The sequence below is a fragment of the Camellia sinensis genome, chromosome 3, assembly GCF_055761805.1.
Source record: "Camellia sinensis isolate YWXY chromosome 3, ASM5576180v1, whole genome shotgun sequence".
Lineage (NCBI taxonomy): Eukaryota > Viridiplantae > Streptophyta > Magnoliopsida > Ericales > Theaceae > Camellia > Camellia sinensis.
Genome location: NC_138963.1, coordinates 145,807,534 through 145,830,038, shown reverse-complemented (window position 1 = coordinate 145,830,038; position 22,505 = coordinate 145,807,534). Strand labels below are relative to the sequence as shown.

The 22,505-nt window shown below is 41.0% G+C and overlaps 2 protein-coding genes across 2 annotated transcripts in view; both read right to left on the bottom strand.

Moving 5' to 3' along the window:
- Nucleotides 1-19,620, bottom strand: part of LOC114298186 (putative wall-associated receptor kinase-like 16) — a 64,789-nt gene extending 45,169 nt beyond the window's left edge. The window contains exon 1 of the mRNA XM_082921102.1: nucleotides 19,219-19,620. The gene's annotated coding sequence lies outside the window, so the exon portion shown is untranslated. The remainder of the gene's footprint in view (nucleotides 1-19,218) is intronic.
- Nucleotides 6,949-18,476, bottom strand: LOC145822824 (uncharacterized). The gene is made up of 6 exons (XM_082921104.1): nucleotides 10,142-18,476; nucleotides 9,040-9,705; nucleotides 8,626-8,787; nucleotides 7,971-8,537; nucleotides 7,785-7,883; nucleotides 6,949-7,436 (listed from the first exon to the last, which is right to left on the bottom strand). The coding sequence occupies exons 1-6, from the start codon at nucleotides 10,367-10,369 to the stop codon at nucleotides 7,140-7,142; spliced, it is 2,019 nt and encodes a 672-aa protein (XP_082777230.1). The 5' UTR covers nucleotides 10,370-18,476; the 3' UTR covers nucleotides 6,949-7,139.
- Nucleotides 19,621-22,505: the final 2,885 nt, after the last annotated feature.

The following is a 22,505-nucleotide window of genomic DNA, read 5'->3' as shown; positions in this document are numbered from 1 at the left end:
CTTAGGTTGTATGCCTTTGTTTCTAGCATGTTTTAGGCTTACATTTGTGAAGATTTTGTGCTTATCTTGACATGTTTTAGGTCTGTCCATAAGTGTTTGGGTTGATTTTGGCATGCTTGGTATAGCTCCTTTGTATTTGGGCTTGTTGGCCTTGAGCATATGAATGTATAGCATGACATCTTTGCATTGATTTGGTGATTTGGGGTCACCTTATATGTTATTTCAGTCCCATTTTCATGCCTATGTGTTTTCCTTGAATGCATCTTTAATGCCTCATAAGCTTGTGTAGCAATGCTCCTTGTTTTGGCACTTGTGCATGCCTCTAAATTTGAGCCACTTAGATGCCATCTAAGTAGTCCTTTAGCCTTGTTTTAACATGCTAAAAACTTTTTTTTAGTTGCTTAATGCATGCCATGTTTGTTGTGATAAACGTGCTTCAAAGCTTCATGACTTGCCTCAAGTACTTGGACCATGCTTGCATGCATTTGCTTGTCTTGTTTAACATGATTTGGCATCATTTTATGACATGATTTTTAATGCTTATGTTGCATGCTATGTGTCCATGATTACCCCCTTTCAAATGTGTTTGAGGGTTGTTCAATTTGTGCTTAAGTGTTGGCCCTCAATTATGTGCATGTGTGTATGTATTTGGTCCCCCCATATTATAGCATTTTGGCTACTGTTTTGGGCCCTATTAGAGCTGCCCAAATCATGTTTAAGACCACCTTTTCATTGGCTAGCATTGCCTCATGTTTGCTTGCATGCTTGCATAAGTGTATCACCATGCCATGTTGCATCCTTAGCTAACATGCTTAGGTTGCATTGCATCAACATGCATTCCTTGCCCCTTGATTTAGTGATAGGGATTAGGACTTTGGTTTGATTTGGTTTGCATGCATTTGAAATCAAAGTTGCATACTTGGTTCTTTGGGCCATCATGCATGGAAATGCGTGATTGGTGGTCCGAGAATCGAGGAACATGCCCCTTTGAGTCATTATCATGATAAGGGACATAGTTGGTGCATATATGCCTTGAATTGTGCTGCCATGCTTTGCCTTGCCCTCTGTTGCTGTCATTTGCAGATTCTGCAGGAACACTCTGCCGACCGGCAGTGTAAGGTGCCGACCGGCAATCATTTCTCTGCCGACAGCTTCACTTTGTGCCGGTGGCCACCACCACACTGCCGGTGGAAATTCCATGCAGCCGATGATGTCTCTCAGCATCCAAGGAAGCAGTCCTGAGGTTTTGGCAACCTCCAGAGGAGTGAAGGAAGGGAAAACAGAGGCAGCCTATGCATGGCGGCGCATTTCCCGAGGCGATTTTCCTGTTTTCTTAGTTTTAGTAAATTTGCTTAGTTGATTAGGCAGTTTGTAATATTTAATTAGCTTGCGTAGTTAATTAATTTGTAATATTTATTTGATCCCTCCGAGTGAGGGCAAATCTGTAATAAGTGTGCGTGAGTGTGTGTATGTCTTCCGACCTCACGTCTTTCTTCCCTTTTATTTACCTGCTTATGATGGTAGATTAGGGCACGTTTAATTTAGCATACCTTATGCTATGCATGCGTGCATCCATGCATTTGTATTGCATGCATTAGGCTCGGTACATCACGCTAACTGCATTTGTACTTCAATTCAAAAATTAAATATGTGATAGTTGATCGCATTTCATATGCCATGCTTAGATTAGCCGAGCCTATCTAATTGCATCCTGTATGTGTTGCATTAGGCAATTTAACATGAACTAGGACACGCATGTTTGCTAACTAGTTTACTGTTTTGACACGGAGTACGATGTAAGTATTTATGCTTTAGCATCCCGCATGTGTGTGAATGTTGCCATGACAGTATGCTTGCCATGCGGCTAAATGCTTATATGATAAACTGTTTGAAATGCCTGTGGGTGGAGGTTGGATTGTTTGAGTTGGAAAAACTCATTGAAATCCGTGTTTTAACCTACTTGCGAGTAGCAAATTCCAAAGCATTTTCAAAACAAACGGATATGCAATGTTTCTTTCCAAATTAGGCAATGTAGTCTATACTTGTTTGCTGCGCGCATAACATAGTAATTCTAGGCTAATAACTGGAATAAGAACACATAACGTTTTCAAAAACGGATATCATGGTTAGTAGAGGCCGGTCTTCGGACTGGGCGAAAGGGGGTGCTCATAGCTGACCTTCCCCGATCGTACCCAAGCTCCCGAGCCGAGACAACTCCAGTGATGACGGACATGTGGCCTTCGGCACCGAGTCAGGGTTTCCTAAATTCCCCCATTTTAAAATATTTAGGTGGCGACTCTGTATCTGGCAAAGCAGTCCATGTTTGGCACTACTTTTTCAAAAATCTGTTTCTCAAAACGATTTGCCAGATTTGGATTCTTTGGTTCAGATTAAGAACCGCGACAACAAAAATCGCGAGTCCGAACTGTAGTAGCGAAAGGCCCCTCCGCGGGCGCGTGCTACAGTTTTTGGCGACTCTGCTGGGGATTTTAGAGAGCTTGACTCGAACTCGTGATATCCTGTTTTGATCTCATTTATGTGTTTCTTTGCATTGCATGTGCATTGGTGCGCCTAGGAACACAGTGTTTGCCATCTGCCATTCCTGAACGGTTTGCCGAAGGCTTGTCTTGTCAAGGCATGACCATAAGGCTGACCGGCTATGGGCTCTGACAGTATGGGAACACAAACCCTGGTTTTTACCGAGGCACCCTTTTCGACCATTCGACCTAGTGCGTATTCGGATCCATAGTGACCATTCCAAGTTAGGACAGGTTGCTTATCCAATGTTAGGTTGTTTGAGAACCGCTGTGTGCGTAGTGAAACCCTAGCTCCTGACAAAATAGGACAGGGAAACCCTACCCCAACATAGGGGTGTTTTTGTTCTCTTTTCTTGCTATGTGCTTCTAGAATGTATTTCTACAGGGAAAGTACATGTCAGTTTGCAAGTTTGAGTATCGGACCTAAGGACACCAGTATTAGTATCAGTTATGAGAATCAGTTATCTGCGGGTATCAAGGTTCAGTTTTCGGGAACAGTGATTTCTGGGAACAGTGATCAGCAGTAGGGTACAGTTGTTTGGCTACACCCGTGTTTGATCAGTTTGGGCTGAAATGCTGTCTGTTTTTCCTTTCAGTTCAGAGAGTTGCAGAGTTGATACAGAATAGCCAGGGGAGGCAGGATTTATGGCAGCACAAAATTCAGAAGAAATTGTGGTTATGACGGCTGCATTGGAGCAGGGAACCGCTCCGCAGAGTGAGGCCAACATCAATATGTCACATCCACCCAGGTCGCCCGTTGTGCACCCGGTCTGGGCTCCCCAGTTATACCAGGCTCGTGAGCCCACCACCTTTGAATTGATGGGAATGATAGGTGACCTCCAGAGGTCCGTGGCCGATCTGGCCTATGGAATGTCGGCTTCACCGCCAGCGGCGCCATATGCCGGGAATTTCATACCACAGGAGCCCCCGCTACTGGGGCGGATTGTGATAGAGCTCAGCCAGCCAGAGGTGGCTTCCAGCTACAGCCGCGACATGCCAGCACCGACCCAGACCCTTGATCAGGCTGAGGCTAGAGGAAAAGACAAGGCAAAGGTAGATGCCGATCCTATTGAACAACTGCTGTGGGCAGTCGAGGCTCTGAAAGTCAGAGGGATGAACAAGCAACAAACATCTGCGATCGTGATCAAAGCTGTGGATGATGCTTTCCCCACTCCAATCAAAGGCAGTTCAAGCTAAGTAGAAAATCGGGAGGGGCCCCGTCATGCCCAGACAATTCCTGTCATTCCCAACCCTGCACCGGGAAAGGGTCAAAAAGCCAAGGCGGTGCCAGCCGACCCTTTCGCTAGCGCATCTGGAAAGAATCCTCAAACTTCAAAGTACCTGCCCCGAGGGCACAGGGTCTTTCACGACCTCTACATGCCTTTGTCTAGGGCATTACTAATATTGGCGAAGAATGGGCATCTTAAACCTTTGGAGCCTCGGCCACTCCCGAAGAATCTCCCCGCCACGCATAATGCTACCTTGTACTGCGCGTACCACCAACAGTCCGGCCACAGTACCGATGGTTGTTCCCGCCTTCGTCATGAAGTGCAAGATTTGATCGACAACAAGGTTATCCTCCCACCTACCTCAGCCAAGTCCGTTACCACCCAGTTGTTGGATTTCGAGGGCTTAGATACTGCGAGTATGTAAAGTGAACCGCCTGCGGGCGACATTTGGTATATTTTAGATGTAGCGTCTGGCACGCATTTTTGAGCATTGATGAAACCGAGTTTTATAAATCCTGGCTTGGATATCGAGTCAGTCTTTTGTTTTGAGTCTGTCTCTTTGTCTTGAGTCAGTCTTTTTGCTTAAGGGTCTGTCTTGTTGTATCGAGTCAGTCCCCTTTGTATATAATACCAGGTGATTCTGGGTTTGTTGCCTTGAACACCGTTTTGTTTTGTAATTATCTGTTTTTGTTTTGAGTCTGTTTCTGCCGAGGGGCCAGTTACACCAACAAATCCGAATGAAACAACTGTTGCTATCTCAACTTCATGCTTGCTTTCAGCATAAGTGCCAGAGAATTTGATTGGGCTGACAGTACATCTCGCCTGCTCTCCTGCGCGCCAAACTCATTGCATTAACCTAAGTTTTTCAAAAAAAAAAAAACCTTTTGAACACTGCGGTGATAAAAACGAAGATGAAGGAATTCCTCGGGTTTTGCAAAATTTTGATCATTTTGAGAGAAAGAGAGGCGTGCTAAGCCTTTTTATGAATGAAACCATGCTTGTCGGCGTGGGTACTGGGAAGGATCCTGGCCTGATCCAGATTGGTTCCACACTATCTTCGGCGCGAGCGATTTGTCGTTTTCTTAAAAACTTTCAAAAACAAATGTTTCACGCAGCCCTGCGAAGACCTGTGTGGGATCGCTCTTGAGATTGCGCAGCCTAGGATCGCTCTCAGCCTCAAGATTCAACCCGTCCGCTTCGAACCATTGAACCCTTTCAGAACATTCAAACGGCCGACTGTCAGAGAAGGCCCGTGTGGCCAGTTTTGAAGTAGCCTTCAACCAAGAGGCGCTGAAGCCGAATCAGAAGGAGTAGATCTCGCCGGAAGCAGCTCGTGGAGTAACCGGGATGGATTCTTCCGCAAATCATTGCAACAGCCGTTCTCCTAGACACAGAGGGGCTTCAATTTCAGGAACCATTTGGCATGGACTTGCTGCACTTTTACACTTTGAGAGGCTCGCTGGGCCGAAAACCCGGAAGGGCGACCCAGGCAAAAATTAGAGCAAGAGAAAAAATACAAAAGAAAAGAAAAAGAAAAAAAATGCAAAAAAGAAAAAAAAAAGAAATGCACCAAAGAAAATGAAAAGAAGCTCGCAAGGTCGAAAACCCGCATCGGGCGCCTTGGCAAAAGTGAGAGCCTAAAAAAAAAGTGAAGGTTAAAATACCCAAGTGTACCTTAACCGGAACTACGTGAGGCTTGATTCCCATGTTTGGGATACGTAGGCAACTTCATCATGAAGTCCAGCCCCCAACGCTTTCATAGCGTCTCAGTCCATGCAATGGTTTCGATTTTATCCCAAAGTCTAGTCGCCAACGCTTCCAAAGGCGACTGTGTCCATATATTTGTTGTGACCGTCTTCGTCATCGCTGTGTCCAAGAGCTCGACCACCGCCAATGAAGACTGTCTGCGGATTGCTGCGGCACCATCCAAACAAGGGGCAGCTTTCCGTTGCCGCAAGCCGGCGTGAGACGCCATTCAAACCAGGGGCAACTTTCCGTTGCCTCTCCCCTCTCCCCTTTTTCAAACCAGGGGCAATTTTCCACTGCCTCCGATCCAAGGTTGCGCGTCTCGAAAAGTAAGTGCCATGCTCGTTAAGCATTGACTGTTTGAAAAATAGTTTTTGAAAATTTTTACTGAGGTTGACTATTTTCTCGAAAACCATTTCATTTTCCAAAACTGGACCATTGTCTTGGACCCAAAAAGGAAAATTTTCAGTCCTTGCAGCCTGACTCGCATACTTTTCAAATCAAAAATCGAACAAGTACGTTAATCCGACTCTCATTTTAATCAAAACTGTTTTAGTAGAAAGCAAAAACAAAGAATGGTTAAAATGATGAACTAGGGGCACAGTTGAGCCAGGTGTTCTGTCTTTCCCCCGTCATCGACGTACTTGCCAGAAGAGCGCTCTACCCGTCAGAAGAAATGGCCGTGAGCTAACGGTGTTGAGCATGAACCCACACCTTTCTATTTATCCATCAATCACCCCGGGGAGGGATGAAAAATGAGAGAATGAAGAATAGAGAGGTGCAAGTTGAGAGAAAAGTGAGAAAAGGGTTTTGAGAGAAAATCCGAGCTCGAGAGCCGAGTGATGTGAGAATCACAAATCAGAAAGGGTGGGAAACAATGCCTAGAGAAACTGGCTCCTCGTGATCTGAGGTCCCCCGTCTTCGTCAGCGCGTCTGTATGTCGTGTCTTCGGTTTTATTTACCTCAACCTTTGTTTTAGGTCTTTTTCGAGCGTGTCTCGTTGTGTTTAGGTCGTGCACCTATATTTGAGTCCTCCCCGCTGTGTTCAGTTGTAGGCTCGATATTCCGGTTTGAAAAACCCTCATTCGATTTCAAAAATCATTTACACTCGGAATGCTGTGCCATTCTCTACATTTGAACGTGTTTCGACTCCAACCAGTTCCATCTTTGAGCTCCGTCTTGTCAGATTGGGCTATTTGTTCAGGGTGTGCTATGTGTAGAATGAACCGAATGCTGTGTTATGGGTTGTATGCAGATTAATCCCCAACAGAGTAAGGGCTGTGTGTCCAAGAATCAGGCAGTGGGTTGCTTGGGTTATTTTGCTGTTGGCTTTTTAATTATCTGATTATTACAGTGCAAGTGTTCAATTTTCAGACAACCAACCAATTTCATTTACATTGAGGTATAACATGATGGAATGCGATGCAATACATGAGTTATGTAAATGTGACACTTTTTAAGCAAAAATCTGTTCATTTCATAATCTTTTTCAAGTACAAAGTTTCGAAGAAAACAAAATCTGCCTGCGGCAGTACAAGGTAATCTAACTACCAAGGAAAAGAGGAAAAGTACAAGAAAGAAGAAAAATAACAAAAATCTGCATCTGTGTCGAGCACTCCAAGGGGCATCAGTCTGTCCTGATCCTCTTCCTGGACGAGGGTCCAGGAGCATCATCAGCATCGTCGTCAGAGCCCGAGCTAGAACCGCCTCCGGTCTCCTCCTCCGATGACTCGGACTCCGCCTCTGCCTCTGCCTCTGACTCCTCGTCGTCATCATCATCCGGGACTGGAGCTCGCGAGCTGCTCCCGACATGAACGGGCCCCGCCTTGGAGCGGGGGAATACTCGGCCCTCCTCATCTCTCCCCCGGGCAGGGACGGAAGGTCCAGCTGGAGCACCTCCTGTCATAGGAATCTGGAAAGGAGGCTGAAAAAGTACATAAAAAGGGAAATGCATCAGTATACCGTGGACAGTTTAACGATGCAGAATGCAGTATATAAGTACAGTATGAGAATGCCGTGAGCAGTCTATCAGTGCAGAATGCAGTGTATGAGTACAGTGTGTGTATGCCGTGAGCAGTTTATCAGTGCAGAATGCAGTATATGAGTATAGTATGAGAATGCCGTGAGCAGTTTATCATCGCAGAATACGGTACAGAATGCAGTGTATGCAGTGTATCAGATACTGTGAGATCAGTGTATCAGGTGTTGTGCCGTGCATCAGACTATGTGAAACAGTGTATGAATGGTTGAGGCCAGTGTCAGAAGAACATACCGGTATGCTGTAGAGGGCTAGGAGGTCAAATGTCCACTGAATCATCCCCATCATCGAGGCATTCATCTCCAACGACTGACGGGTGTACTCAGAAGAAGCCTGCAAAAGTATCAGATGCATCAATATTCTGTGGAATATCAAATAGACTGAAAATGAATGACTATACAAAAGTGCAGTAATACATACCGGAGGTACGTCGGGGACACCGACGAACTCGTTATCAGCTGGCGGAGGGGCGAAGGGGATCTGATAGGTCGCCCCACCCTGTCCCTGGAAAGTCAGTACAGCAGGCAGGGCGGGCCAGCCAGTCCCCCGTCCTCCCTGAGCTCCGCCCCTGCCACGGACCCGGGCTCTCCTCGCAGCTCCTGCTCCAACTTCCGCTCCGGTCCCAGCTGCCGATGCCACAGGCCTGGCCCCCTCTGCTCGACGAACGCCGCTCAGAGGTCGCATCAGGTACGTCTGCATGTACTCCCGATAGTCACCGGTACCTCTGAAGCCGGCCTCCTCCCAGCCAATGGTGTAGTCGTCCATCTGCTCGCTGGTGAGCCTCTCGGTCTCCCTCATATCCGCAGGAGGGTGAACCGGGACTATCTGCTCAGGTAACCCCAGGGTCTGGCGTAAGAAACGCTCCCCCAGGTACCAAGCCCGACAGACCGGGCCCTCTAGCAAGATCCGGAAACGTGAGGTCTCATCGGCGCCGGCAAACCGATCTCGAGTCACAGCTGGCAACGGAGCCCACGGCCGCCAAGTGATCTGAAAGTAACAGACAGTTTGTCATCTACTGTTATTTGAAATATGCAGTGGGAAAGCGAAGCTTAAATGAACTGCAAGTAAAACATACCTCGGTCGGGGTGATGGTGTCGAAGTATCGACGGAAAAAGCCGAAAGTCTCTCGTGGCCGCCGGGTGCATCTGCCGTCAAAGCGCCGTGAGAAGGGGACGACCAGGGGAGTCTCTGTGACTGGTACGGGGGCAAGCCTAGGAAAGTAGGCGTAAACCCACAACTGCAAAACAGATGTCAGTATGACTATCGGATAAAGCAGAATATGCAGAATAAAGCAGAAATGGTAGAGCCGTGTGTTGTGCAGTGTATTGTGTGCAGTGTACAGTGTGAGCCGTGTACAGTTAGTGTGAAGCAGAATGTATGTGTGTGCCGTGTGTACAGTATACAGCAAGTATAGAGCAAACTACAGTGTGTGCAGTGTACAGAGTACAGAAAGTATAGGGCAGAAATGAAAAGCAGAGAAGAAGTGTACCTCCCAAGCCCGCCAGTAACCTCCAAGCAGCTGGTCGCTGCCGCGAGAAGCCGAGCTCATGTACCCGTAGAGAGTGGCCAGAGCGGCGCCCCCCCAGTCATAATGCAAAATGTCCCGAACGTCCACCAGTGTGCTGAGTAAGCAGAGAGGCACGGTGTTCGCCCGGTCGGCGAAGATGGTAGTCCCGAACAGGAACATGAGGAAGCCGCGAGCATACCTCTCCACGTCCTCCTGGGTCATCTGCGCCTCCTCCTCCAACACAGGCTGAACCCGAAACTGTACCTCGAACCAGGAGTACCGCACAAAGCCTGGACGAGCGAGAGGTGGGGCCTCCCCCAGTAGATGGACCTGAGTGGCGGTCCACTCATCCATGTCGATGTCGAAAGGGATCGGATCCCCCCCTACCCCGATGCCAGTGAGCATCGAGAAATCGTAAGGGGTCATCGTCATGTCCCCTGCAGCGGAAAAGTGAAAAGAATCCGTGGTGTCCCACCACCTCTCCGCCAAAGCGGCAAGGAGAGGTCTGCATGTGGAGAGCCTAGAGAGTCCTCGGCAGAAGGCGCCGAAACCCGCTCGATCCACGATGCGTCGAACTGCGTCAGGGAGCTCATCGTACCACTCCCGAGCGCCAGTGTTCCCATACCCGCGGATGGTATGGGAACCCTCCTGTAAATAGAAAATAACAATTGCAAGACAACATTCAAAATGCAGTTTTGAAAAAGCAGATAAAGCATATGTGCAAGTTTGACAGATTCAGGCAAATACCAGGTGCCGGTGTGCTTACAGTGAAATACGTGTGATGTGTCAGCGTGTTTGGGTGTTTCAGAACAGATATAGCATTGTGTGCAAATTTAACAGATTCAGACAAATACTGGGTGCCAGTGTATATACAGTGAAGTACAGTGAGTGCAGTGTGTTTGAATGATTCAGGGCTAGTGCAGTGTGTGTGCATGTGTCAGTCTCGAGCAGATATCAGTTGTATGTACGTCTACAGTCAACTACAGTCTATGGTATATCAAATTCAAGCAGTTAAAGAATACAGCTAACTATGACAGTTTTGTATCCTACATTGCGGAAAGTAAAGCAGAAGAAAGAGAGTTACCTCGGAAGTGCCGAATGAAAGGTGGGAGGTAGGCTCACGCAGTAGTAGCTCAGGCGCCACATGCCTCTCGAAGCTCCGGAACTGACGCAGGCCGTCGGGGGGCAGAGCATGGATCGCCGGTCGGTAGGTCGCCGGGTCGAACGGGCGCTCGCTCAACGGTAGGAGCTCGACCCCGGGATCCATCTCGTGGTCCGGGGGAGTCCCGCCACGTGGAATGTCGTCCGCCATATCAGGAATGATGTGAAAATGGCCGGAGGAAGGAAAACCGGGCCGAAATACGAAGAGTCAACCGGAAAGTCAACCCCCGAGAAGGTCGGAAATGGCCGGGAAGGCCGAAATGTGAAAAGGCACGGGAATGAAGAGTAAAACAAGGGGAACAAACCCCGAAAAGGCGGGAACGCCAAACAAGGCACCGAAACAAAAATGTGATCGGTGGAAAATGTCCGAAACGCGAAGAAAATCGCGAATCCGACGACGAAACGGGCGTAGAACGCGAAGAAACGGAGAAACGAGGAGAGGGAAACGCTCTAGAGAGAGAGTGTGAAGGATTTCGGCGGAAGAGGAATGAGAAAATAGGGTTTTGAAACCCTATTTTAAAACACCCAAAGTGAAAAGTCGAATCTGCCCCGACTCAGCGACTGTTTGCTGGTCGGCAATATTTTGTGCCGGCCGGCATTATTTTGTGCCGATGGATTTATTTTTCAGCCGGTGGCCTCCCCTTCCGGCCGGTGGTGTTTCCACAGCCTTGTTTAGGCCATATGAGAAGTTTTTGGTCTTCATAGCTCAAGAAAGTGCAAGAAAGTGCATCTCCGACGCTCAACCGGCCTCCGTTTTGACCTCGGACTGCAGCTTCCATGCGTGGCACTCCAATTCATACAAGGTGTATCCTTTTCGTATCCTTTTGACTTTTACAAGATCCAAAAGTTGCCCCATGTGTATCGCATATCAATCGCACTGTTTTGTGCATTTTAAACCGGCGCACTGTTTTGTGCATTTCAAATCGTCGCACTGTTTTGTGCATTTCAAATCGTCGCACTGTTTTGTGCTTTTGAAATCGTCGCACTGTTTTGTGCATTTCAAATCGTCGCACTGTTTTGTGCATTTCAAATCGTCGCACTGTTTTGTGCATTTCAAATCGTCGCACTGTTTTGTGCATTTCAAATCGGTCGCACTGTTTTGTGCATTGCATTTCAATCGCGCTGTTTAGCGCATTGCACTGTTCTGTGCATTGTATTTCACTCGCGCTGTTTAGCGTATCGCACTGTCTTGTGCATTTCAAATCATTCGCGCTGTTTAGCGCGTCGCACTGTTTTGTGCATTACATTTCAATCGCGCTGTTTAGCGCATCGCACTATTTTGTGTATTGTATTTCACTCGCGCTATCTTGCGCACCTCGCTTGTACTTGTAGGTACATTGCATTGTTTTGAACACAAGCCGGCTTCGCGTAGCGTATAAGTCCAATTGTCAAAATCTTCTTTCATATCATTTTTGCATCTTATGAGGCATGCGTGTCTCATTTGTATCGTCTTACATTCCGTATAGCATGCGCGTCGCACTTGCATCATGTGCATCTCAAAAAACAAAAAAAAAACAATCATAGTGCATTGTCATGCATTTGCATTGTAGTTTGCATGCATTCATTGCATCACCTTCCATCTATGGTTTGTACCTTTCCAAGTTGAGCTTGGTCTGATATGTGCCCTTACTGTTCATGTTAAAACACAGTTCTGCATGTGTATCGCGCTGATTCCACGCTGATATGTTGGTTGAGGGTTGCGGCACCTTTTCTGTGTTACACATGGCTCGTATGTGTACATGTCTTTCCTAGGCAAGATTTTGTTTGGCTTGCGTGCCACATCCATTGTATCCATATCCATTCCATTGCATATTTGTACATATTGCATTGTAGCCTGCATGCATTCATTGCATCGCCTTCCGCCTATGGCTTGCGCCTTTCCAGGTTGAGCTTGGTCCGGTATGTGCCCTTACTGTTCATGTTAAAACACAGTTCTGCATGTGTATCGCGCCGATTCCACGCTGATATGTTGGTTGAAGGTTGCGGCACCTTTTCTGTGTTACACATGGCCTGTATGCGTACATGCCTCTCCTAGGCAAGACTTGGTTTGGCCCGCGTGCCATATCCATCATTATCTTCCTAGCATATCCATACATATTACATTGTAGTGTAATTTTTGCATCCGGCATTAGAATCGTAGTCCTTTCTCCAGCGGGTCGTTTCCCCACTTGTGTCATTCCACCCAATACTTGTTCTTGTGTCTGTCTACAATGCTCATAGTTCAGTTGACCGTTCTATGGTAGACAGACTTGTTACCTCCATCAATCTATTTGACATAGGTGTGGTTTCGAACTGCTCATGATTGGGTCATGATTCAAATGCTTTGCATGTAGTTTGTATTATTTCAATTACATTGCATCTTCATTTACATTGTTTATACATTGTTTTGTATATATTGCATTTCGTTTTGCATCCACATTTGCATTGTCATGCATGTTGCTAACAATATTGTACCTGTTAAGTTTGTTTTCTTTGCAGGCATGATATTGTATGTACGGTTCATTTGAAGCTGGTGCAACCAGACGAGCCGCACAGGTATTGTATCTCCCGAGTGAGACGTATTGAGAATTGCATAATTCTCTTACATCCTTTCTGAATTGTAGTGTAGTTCGGTGTATGCTAGCTTAAAACTGTCGCATGTATGCTTCATTACAGCTTTCTTTGCATGATCATAAGTTATGCTCGGTTTCGTGCATTGTCTTGCATTTTGCCCCTGCCTTCAGGCGCATATCTTGATTGTCTTGCATGTTTGTCTAAGTCTTCGGCCTTGTCAAAAATGGGTCGTCTCTGGGCTTTAACATTCACCCCCGTCATTGTTATGACTTTCGAGTTCTGTCAAAGAGGGGCAACTGTAGACACCCCATTTTCGACCGTCCTCAAGACTTGGACGTCACCGTTGGAACACTCGGTGATCATCCATGTTTGTGTTCGTTTGGAGTTCCCGGAGGTCTCGACTCGCGCGCCTCGTCTCAGGATCTCCGAACTTGACTGTTTAGTGTCTGGATTTGCACCAAACACTTGTGTTTTGCCTTGGAAAGGAAGGGTAGGGCTTGTAGACCATCCCCACCCACCATTGGCAGTGGCTAGAGGCCACCGGCTGGTTTTTGATGCCACCGGCAATGTGTATTGCCGGCCGACACTATTTGTTGCCGGTCAGCACTTTTTAGTGCCGGCCGGCACTCTTTTTTGCCAAGATGGCATTTTTGGCCGGCCGACTACTGTGCATCTGCTTTTGCAAATATTTTAAGACAGCTGTCTTGCTTTTGGCTCCCCTCAATACACGTGTATGGAAGGATCTCTCTCTTGGAAGCTTGTCTTGTAAGTTTTACAAGACAAAAGCTTCTATATAGAGAAGGCTTGTCTCTTGGCTTGAGAGGTTAGACACTTAAGATATTTTGAGAGCTTAGACAGCCATTGTTAGGGTTTGAGTTCTAGGGTTAGGTTAGACACACATCCTATCTCTCTTTCCCTCTCTTTTGTGCTCTTGTGTGTGTTTTAGTCCATACTATTGCACACAAGCACCTAGTGTTTCACCTTCCTCTTGGAACTGAGGTTCTAAGGGACTGATTTTGAAGTTTTGGTGTTGGATTCAAGCCAAGGAAGGCCATTGGAGCATCATTGTGGAAGGGGTCATCAAGGGTAAGAAACTTACACCTTTATTCCCCATTTTTGCATTGATTTTCTACCTATCTTAGAGCTGTTTTCGTGCTTATTGTATAACACAAAAAAGTTCTGTTTTTAGACCCTCTTGGTTGTTTGTTAAGAGTGTTTTGTGGTTTGGGTAAGTTTGAATACCCTTAGGCCTTGAAAGGCCTCATTTTGTGCCCTTTTGTGTGAACTCCGGGATTTTGGTGTTGGGGGCTCTTCACCACTGAAATCTTGAGGGATTTCAATGGTGAAGGTGATGCCTTGAAGTCCCAAGAAGGAGAGGGTCACCCCCTCTCCTTGTTGTCCTTAAAAAGGGCATGTTTTGGCCTCTTGAGGGAGCACCATGTTAGAGGGTGTATTGACCATGACTTGGCTGCTTTTTATGCTTAATATGTCATGTTATGCCTCTGTTTTTACTTGGTTTTGGTACTCCATGCATGCTTAGCATAGTTGCCATGTAATGCCTTGTTATGCCTTAACATGTCTTAGGTTGTGTGCCTTTGTTTCTAGCATGTTTTAGGCTTACATTTGTGAAGATTTTGTGCTTATCTTGACATGTTTTAGGTCTGTCCATAAGTGTTTGGGTTGATTTTGGCATGCTTGGTATAGCTCCTTTATATTTGGGCTTGTTGGCCTTAAGCATATGAATGTATAGCATGACATCTTTGCATTGATTTGGTGATTTGGGGTCACCTTATATGTTATTTCAGTCCCATTTTCAAGCCTATGTGTTTGCCTTGAATGCATCTTTAATGCCTCATAAGCTTGTGTAACAATGCTCCTTGTTTTGGCACTTGTGCATGCCTCTAAATTTGAGCCACTTAGATGCCATCTAAGTAGTCCTTTAGCCTTGTTTTAACATGCTAAAAACCTATTTTTAGTTGCTTAATGCATGCCATGTTTGTTGTGATAAACGTGCTTCAAAGCTTCATGACTTGCCTCAAGTACTTGGACCATGCTTGCATGCATTTGCTTGTCTTGTTTAACATGACTTGGCATCATTTTATGACATGATTTTTAATGCTTATGTTGCATGCTATGTGTCCATGATTACCCCCTTTCAAATGTGTTTGAGGGTTGTTCAATTTGTGCTTAAGTGTTGGCCCTCAATTATGTGCATGTGTGTATGTATTTGGTCCCCCCATATTATAGCATTTTGGCTACTGTTTTGGGCCCTATTAGAGCTGCCCAAATCATGTTTAAGACCACCTTTTCATTGGCTAGCATTGCCTCATGTTTGCTTGCATGCTTGCATAAGTGTATCGCCATGCCATGTTGCATCCTTAGCTAACATGCTTAGGTTGCATTGCATCAACATGCATTCCTTGCCCCTTGATTTGGTGATAGGGATTAGGACTTTGGTTTGATTTGGTTTGCATGCATTTGAAATCAAAGTTGCATACTTGGTTCTTTGGGCCATCATGCATGGAAATACGTGATTGGTGGTCCGAGAATCGAGGCACATGCCCCTTTGAGTCATTATCATGATAAGGGACATAGTTGGTGCATATATGCCTTGAATTGTGCTGCCATGCTTTGCCTTGCCCTCTGTTGCTGTCATTTGCAGATTCTACAGGAACACTCTGCCGACCGGCAGTGTAAGGTGCCGACCGGCAATCATTTCTCTGCCGACAGCTTCACTTTGTGCCGGTGGCCACCACCACACTGCCGGTGGAAATTCCATGTAGCCGGTGATGTCTCTCAGCATCCAAGGAAGCAATCCTGAGGTTTTGGCAACCTCCAAAGGAGTGAAGGAAGGGAAAACAGAGGCAGCCTATGCATGGCGGCGCGTTTCCCGAGGCAATTTTCCTGTTTTCTTAGTTTTAGTAAATTTGCTTAGTTGATTAGGTAATTTGTAATATTTAATTAGCTTGCGTAGTTAATTAATTTGTAATATTTATTTGATCCCTCCGAGTGAGGGCAAATCTATAATAAGTGTGCGTGAGTGTGTGTATGTCTTCCAACCTCACGTCTTTCTTCCCTTTTATTTACCTGCTTATGATGGTAGATTAGGGCACGTTTAATTTAGCATACCTTATGCTATGCATGCGTGCATCCATGCATTTGTATTGCATGCATTAGGCTCGGTACATCACGCTAACTGCATTTGTACTTCAATTCAAAAATTGAATATGTGATAGTTGATCGCATTTCATATGCCATGCTTAGATTAGCCAAGCCTATCTAATTGCATCCTGTATGTGTTGCATTAGGCAATTTAACATGAACTAGGACACGCATGTTTGCTAACTAGTTTACTGTTTTGGCACGGAGTACGATGTAAGTATTTATGCTTTAGCATCCCGCATGCGTGTGAATGTTGCCATGACAGTATGCTTGCCATGCGGCTAAATGCTTATATGATAAACTGTTTGAAATGCCTGTGGATGGAGGTTGAATTGTTTGAGTTGGAAAAACTCATTGAAATCCGTGTTTTAGCCTACTTGCGAGTAGCAAATTCCAAAGCATTTTCAAAACAAACGGATATGCAATGTTTCTTTCCAAATTAGGCAATCTAGTCTATACTTATTTGCTGCGCGCATAACATAGTAATTCTAGGCTAATAACTGGAATAAGAACACATAACGTTTTCAAAAACGGATATCATGGTTAGTAGAGGCCGGTCTTCGGACCGGGCGAAAGAGGGTGCTCATAGCTGACCTTCCCCAATCGTACCCAAGCTCCCGAGCCGAGACAACTCCGGTGATGACGGACATGTGGCCTTCGGCACCGAGTCAGGGCTTCCTAAATTCCCCCATTTTAAAATATTTAGGTGGCGACTCTGTATCTGGCAAAGCAGTCCATGTTTGGCACTACTTTTTCAAAAATCTGTTTATCAAAACGATTTGCCAGATTTGGACTCTTTGGTTCAGATTAAGAACCGTGACAATAAAAATCGCGAGTCCGAACTGTAGTAGCGAAAGGCCCCTCCGCGGGCGCGTGCTGCATAGTGGTTGTATTTTTTTTTTATAATCATTTCATTTAATATTTAATTATAAATATTTTTTATTTTGTTATTACAACACTGTTAAAGGCACAATTTTATTTTAAAAATATCTTTTAAGAAAAAATCAATACCTAAAAAAAAATTCTTTATAATTCATTTTTTAATTTTTATATGATTACATTAGCATTTAAAATCGAAATGTATAAATAGTGGTTACATTTTTTTATAACTATTTTATTTAGTATTTAATTTGAAATTTTTTTTTTTAAATTTTGTTATTATAATGTGTTGTGACAACAATTTTGATAGCACAAATTTATTTATTTTTTTAAAAATGTCTTTCTATAAAATAAAAAAATAAAAATAAAAATAATAGCTCAAACAATGCCATGAAAAATGTCTTTATTCCTAATTACATTAGCATGTAAAATCCAAATGTATAAATAATGGTTGAATTTTTTTTATAATCATTTCATTTAACATTTAATTATAAATATTTTTTTATTTTGTTATTGTAATGTGTTGTGATAACAATTTTTTTTTTAATGACAAAATTTGTTGTGACAACAATTTTTATGGCAAAATTTTCTTTTTTTAAAAATATATTTCCTATTGGATGGGGTGAAGGTAGTAGCAATCAAACTCAACAATCTGATTCTCAAGATGCACCACGTCACTCATTTTGATGGGGTGAAGGTAGCAACAACAATTAAGCTCAACAATTTGAATCCCAAGATACACCAAGTCACTCATTTTGGTGGTGACATTATGTAATTTTAGTAGTAACATTATGTAAAATGTACTCTCTGTTATTTGTGATTTATGCTATGATGCTATGTACTTTGTCAAGTTCTTCTATTAAGGATGTATACTTTTTTAAAACTATTTGAGTTAAAATGTACATATGCTTCCACAAGTATAATAATTAAAAATAATTTTATACATCTAAGTCCAATAAAAGAAAATTTTGCCACAAGTGTAATATGGATTTATGACATATAAAGTCATTAATTATTGAAATAAAATATAAAAAAATTCATTTTCTAGTGATTTAAAAATATGAAATATATTGGATCATACTTAAAAATTATGAAAAATTTATCAAAATTTATTTTAAAACCCAATAAATATGATTCTAAAAAAATATATACGTATCGGTAAGTTTTTTACAAATTGTGCGAAAAATAAAAAAAATCACAGTTCCAGTAACCGCAACCGTTATGTTGCGGCCTTTACAGCCCGCAACTGCAACCGCGCCACCGCCACCATTACGGAAACCGCAATCACTTTTCAAAACCTTAGTCTCATACCTATGTGAGAGATTTGATAAAAAATTAGATATATTATTTGGGATCCATAGTTCTAATTATTTCGAAAGTTGAATGTTTAAAGTATTGATTAGTTTCAGCACTAGTTTGACGAAATTCGCCAAGAAAAAAGGACGGCTGTGAACCTGATATTTTCATTGATAACTTTATCGTAAATGATGACATCCTTTTTTATTTATTAAAAAAAAAAAAACAAATCAGTGTATTTGATTTGAGTTTTTTAAATTAAGTTTTTTAAAAATTAAATTTTTTAGTTTTCGTGTTTTTTTGTTTGTAGTGAATATTTTTTTAATTTTAAATATTTTTTTCACTTTTTAGATGCACCTTAGTTAGATGTATCTAAAAAGTAAAAATTTTGTAAAAAAATATTTTAAAAAATTAATAAATACATAAAAATATAAAAAATGTACTGAATTCTCATATTTTTTTTATATTTTGGGTATTTAGTGAATTTTTAAAAGGTTTTCTTCACAAATTTTTTACTTTTTAGATACATCTAAGTTAGATATGTTTAAAAATTTTAAAAATTGTTTACAATATTAAAAAAAATCAATAAAAACAAAAAAATACGAAAAATAAAAAAAATAAAATTTTCTGAAAAGTGTTTATTGAAAAGTAAAACTAAGCATAACCAAGCATAGTGATATGATGACATAATTTTCAAAAATAGAGAATTCATTTTACAAATCCCCAAAACACAAATGAAGAATGAGGGTGGTTTTTGAGAGAAGAAAATTGACTCAAATACTAAGCTAATGAGAGAGTTTGACGGCAATGGAAGGACTAAAATAAGGTTACAATGGAGAGCAGAAGTAAGGTTTAATATGTTTAATATTGTACTTCCAACAGATGTGTTGTTTTGAATTGAAAAAATTTAGATATAAAGTAAAGAGTATATACTAATGTCTATATTAATAATTTTATTTAGGGATAAAATTTTAATAAGAATATAATTTAAAATGATATCTAGAAATAGAAACTCCCATAAAAATGCTTCAAAATCACTCAAACATTTAAAAAAATCAAAAAATTCAAAAACTATAATTACATAAATGGAAGAGTATAGATACCGCCTACCTCAAAAATCCATAAAACATTTTCTTGGCTTCATTTTTGTTGGAGAGCTTGCTTTTGAACCGATATACCGAGAAATATATATATATTTGGACTTGCTTTTGGGGTTTGCCTTGTCGAGCACTATCTTGAACTATAGAGGTAAAAAAGGCACACCAAGTGTATGATAATATGGTCGAGAGGGTGGAGGGATGGTTGATTGGCTTGATTTTGTCACTAATTTGCAAAACTCTCTCTCTCTCTTTTCTGTGTCTCCCTCCTAAAGTTTCCTAATCCTTTTCTGTGCAAAAGGTTGCGATTTTCCAGAGGGTATGTGAGACTCTATGATTATGAATTTATTATTTTCTTTCTTAGGTTTCCAGGTTGGAAAAGATTAAACTACTTTCTACGTTACCAACCAATAATCTTCAAATTATTAATATTTTTTAAAAATTTTACTTGTATCGCACCTGACAAAAAAAATTGACCGAGCGGCTTGCCAGACTTGACTTCTTCCTCATATGCTAAAAAATTTATAGTTGGCTTTTTTCGTTGTTGTTCTTTTATAACTACTTAGGCCTCGTTCGGCAACAGGTTAATTTAGTCAAAAAGTCAAAAAATTATTAAAAAAATTAAAAAGTCAACAATCCATATCAAAAAGTCAAATATTCTCTTTTCTCTATACTTTTTACACATCTTTTTATAAAAAGTCAAAAAGTCATCCTAAACATACTAGTTTTTTTAGCACATATTTTAGCCAAAAAATCAAAAATTTACTAAATTAGTTTGTTCCCAAACGAGGCCTTAATTCACCGCATGGTCATTTTCCATCTGATCTACAAGACACTTACCAAGAACTTTGTTTGTTTGTTTGTTTATTTCGTGTCTTTTCTTGTTTAATTATGATTAATTTTTTTTGTTATAATTTTATTTTAGTTATAACTAATGAGATATTTGGTTATGCCTCATATATTATTTGGTTATGACATTTTCTTTTAAATTTTAATTATGACTGAGAAAGTATTAAATTATACTATTTTTCTTTAATTATAAGGTGCATATGGGGCCACTAGAGGTTTGCCCGGTCGTTAACTTCAGGGCCCTGAGATTAGTCGAGGTGCGCGAAAGCTGGCCCGGACACTCAGTTATCAAAAAAAGGTGCATATGGTACATATATTTTGAATGGTGTGCACCATAGTATTTCCCATAACTATGTTGACCTTCCTGTTTCTATAATTAAAATAGCTAAACTAATACAAATGGGGATAAGGGTTGGGTGTTGTCACAACACCCATATTGTAACACCTCGTGCAGTTAGTGCCAATTTTATTTTAATAATTCGAACTGTTTATACTATAATGTTCATCGAATATATCAACCATATTAAAATAAGATTAATTAGACATGCGTAAATCCACGATCGTGGATCAGACCCTAATTGTTTTTAAAAAATTAACAAAATCATATTAATTTTTTTTTTTTTTTTAAACATATATGCAGTATGGTTATGAGCTAAAGATTCTAATTAATCTAATTTCTTTCTCAGATAATTTACTCAATAAAACTTATAATATAAACAATTCATATCATGAAAATAAATTCAAAACATGCTTCCACATGCTCACAACACGAACCACATTTTGTGCAACTGGTGTTTAGACATAGATAATAAAAAATTATATGTATATATATTAGTATAAAATATATGATAACTTAATTTTTTTCGTCAATACAAATATTGCTGCAAAAAGAGAAAATGTTGTATGAAATAAAGTTTTAAAGAAATATATTCATAAAGCTTAATATAATTTTTTTTTTTCCAAAACCTTAAAAGTTATTAATGTAAGGAATTACCCTAATAAAAATGCTAGTATAGCGCTAGAAGTAAAGGGAGAATGAACTGGAATTTTTGTTTCTAAACCTCTACACAGAAATATCATTTACTGATAATATACTAAATGATAATTTTATTTGAACATTATAATAGAATAATCATTTTATTCAATTCCACTCCTACCCAATTAATTAAGAAAGGAGATTATTTCAAGTTCAAAATTTAAACTTGACTGGTATGAGATTCATCATCTGTCCTATTTTAATAATTTGAAATGTTTATTTTGTAAGTTTTACCATGTATATCATTTATAAAAAAAAATTAAAAAATTAAAAAATTAAAAAAATAAAAATTAAGTAAGTTTAATGATTATAATATTTTTATTTTATGGGTTTATTTTTGGAATCAATAAGAAGTCTCCACGGTATGGTGTTCACACAATGCCTACCGTGTCACACGGGTCAAGCAACCTTATCCCACTAACAGTACCATTTATCTATCTCTTAAAAAAAAAAAAAAAAAAAAAAAGAAAAGAGTGATTTTTAACCCACAAGTCTAATGAGAGTTCCAACATCTAAATTTTAATTTTTTAATTATTTGATTTAAAATTAAAAAGAAAATCTTAGCATTTATTAATTTCTCTCAACCTACAAACCTTTTTGACTTCTCACATACTTACTGCTACACAATTTTCAACTTCTCTTATACACTATGGTTTGTGATGGGATTCTTATTAAATTTATCTATCTATCTATTATATAAGTAAAATCAGATTTTTAACCACAAGTCTTACGTAAGCTCCAATACCTCAAAATAAAATTTCTAATTTTTTAATTTTCAATAATTAAAAAAAATCCTCTATAGCTCTCATTCAAGCAATATATATATTTAATATCTCTAAATTTATAACTTTCAAATGGAAAGTATCTATATCTATCTATCTATCTATACTATATATTAAGCAAAATGGGGTTTTAACCCCCAAGGCCTGTGGAAACTCCAATATGTCAATCCTAATTTCCTGATTTTTTATGTTTTTAAAAAAAAAAAATTGACTTGGTGATTGGTTCAAAGATTATAATAATTACGCTATTGACAAATGGAGGAGATAGAGGATGGGGAAGAGAATAACGCAATAAATGAAATCCTAATTTCTTGATTTTTTATTTTTTTTAAAAAAAAATTGACTTTTTGATTGGTTCAAAGATTACAATTACACTATTGGGGAAGCACGACTGACTAGAATAAAGCAATAACTGAGAGAGAGTGGCTATATGGCTATGTCGTGTGTATATGTATGATAATAAAAAAGGCATTTGCCTTTGGGGCTACCTCCTCGGTCAAACCCCAAGTATTTACACGCCATTACTGTTTGCATCCCCAAGAGACCCATGTAATTATTGTGTAAATGGCTCTTAATTTTTTTCCCTCTTAATTTTTTTGTTTTGTTTTTTGAAAAAAAAATAAATAAACACTT

What these genes read in the sequence shown, in the direction of transcription:
- LOC145822824 (XM_082921104.1), bottom strand. Translation starts at nt 10,369, where the DNA reads ATGGCGGACGACATTCCACGTGGCGGGACTCCCCCGGACCACGAGATG. An exon ending in GTTACTGGCGGGCTTGGGAG is followed by an intron (nt 8,788 to 9,039) that starts GTACACTTCTTC and finishes TCTGTTTTGCAG; the next exon opens with TTGTGGGTTTACGCCTACTT. An exon ending in ACACCATCACCCCGACCGAG is followed by an intron (nt 8,538 to 8,625) that starts GTATGTTTTACT and finishes TGTTACTTTCAG; the next exon opens with ATCACTTGGCGGCCGTGGGC.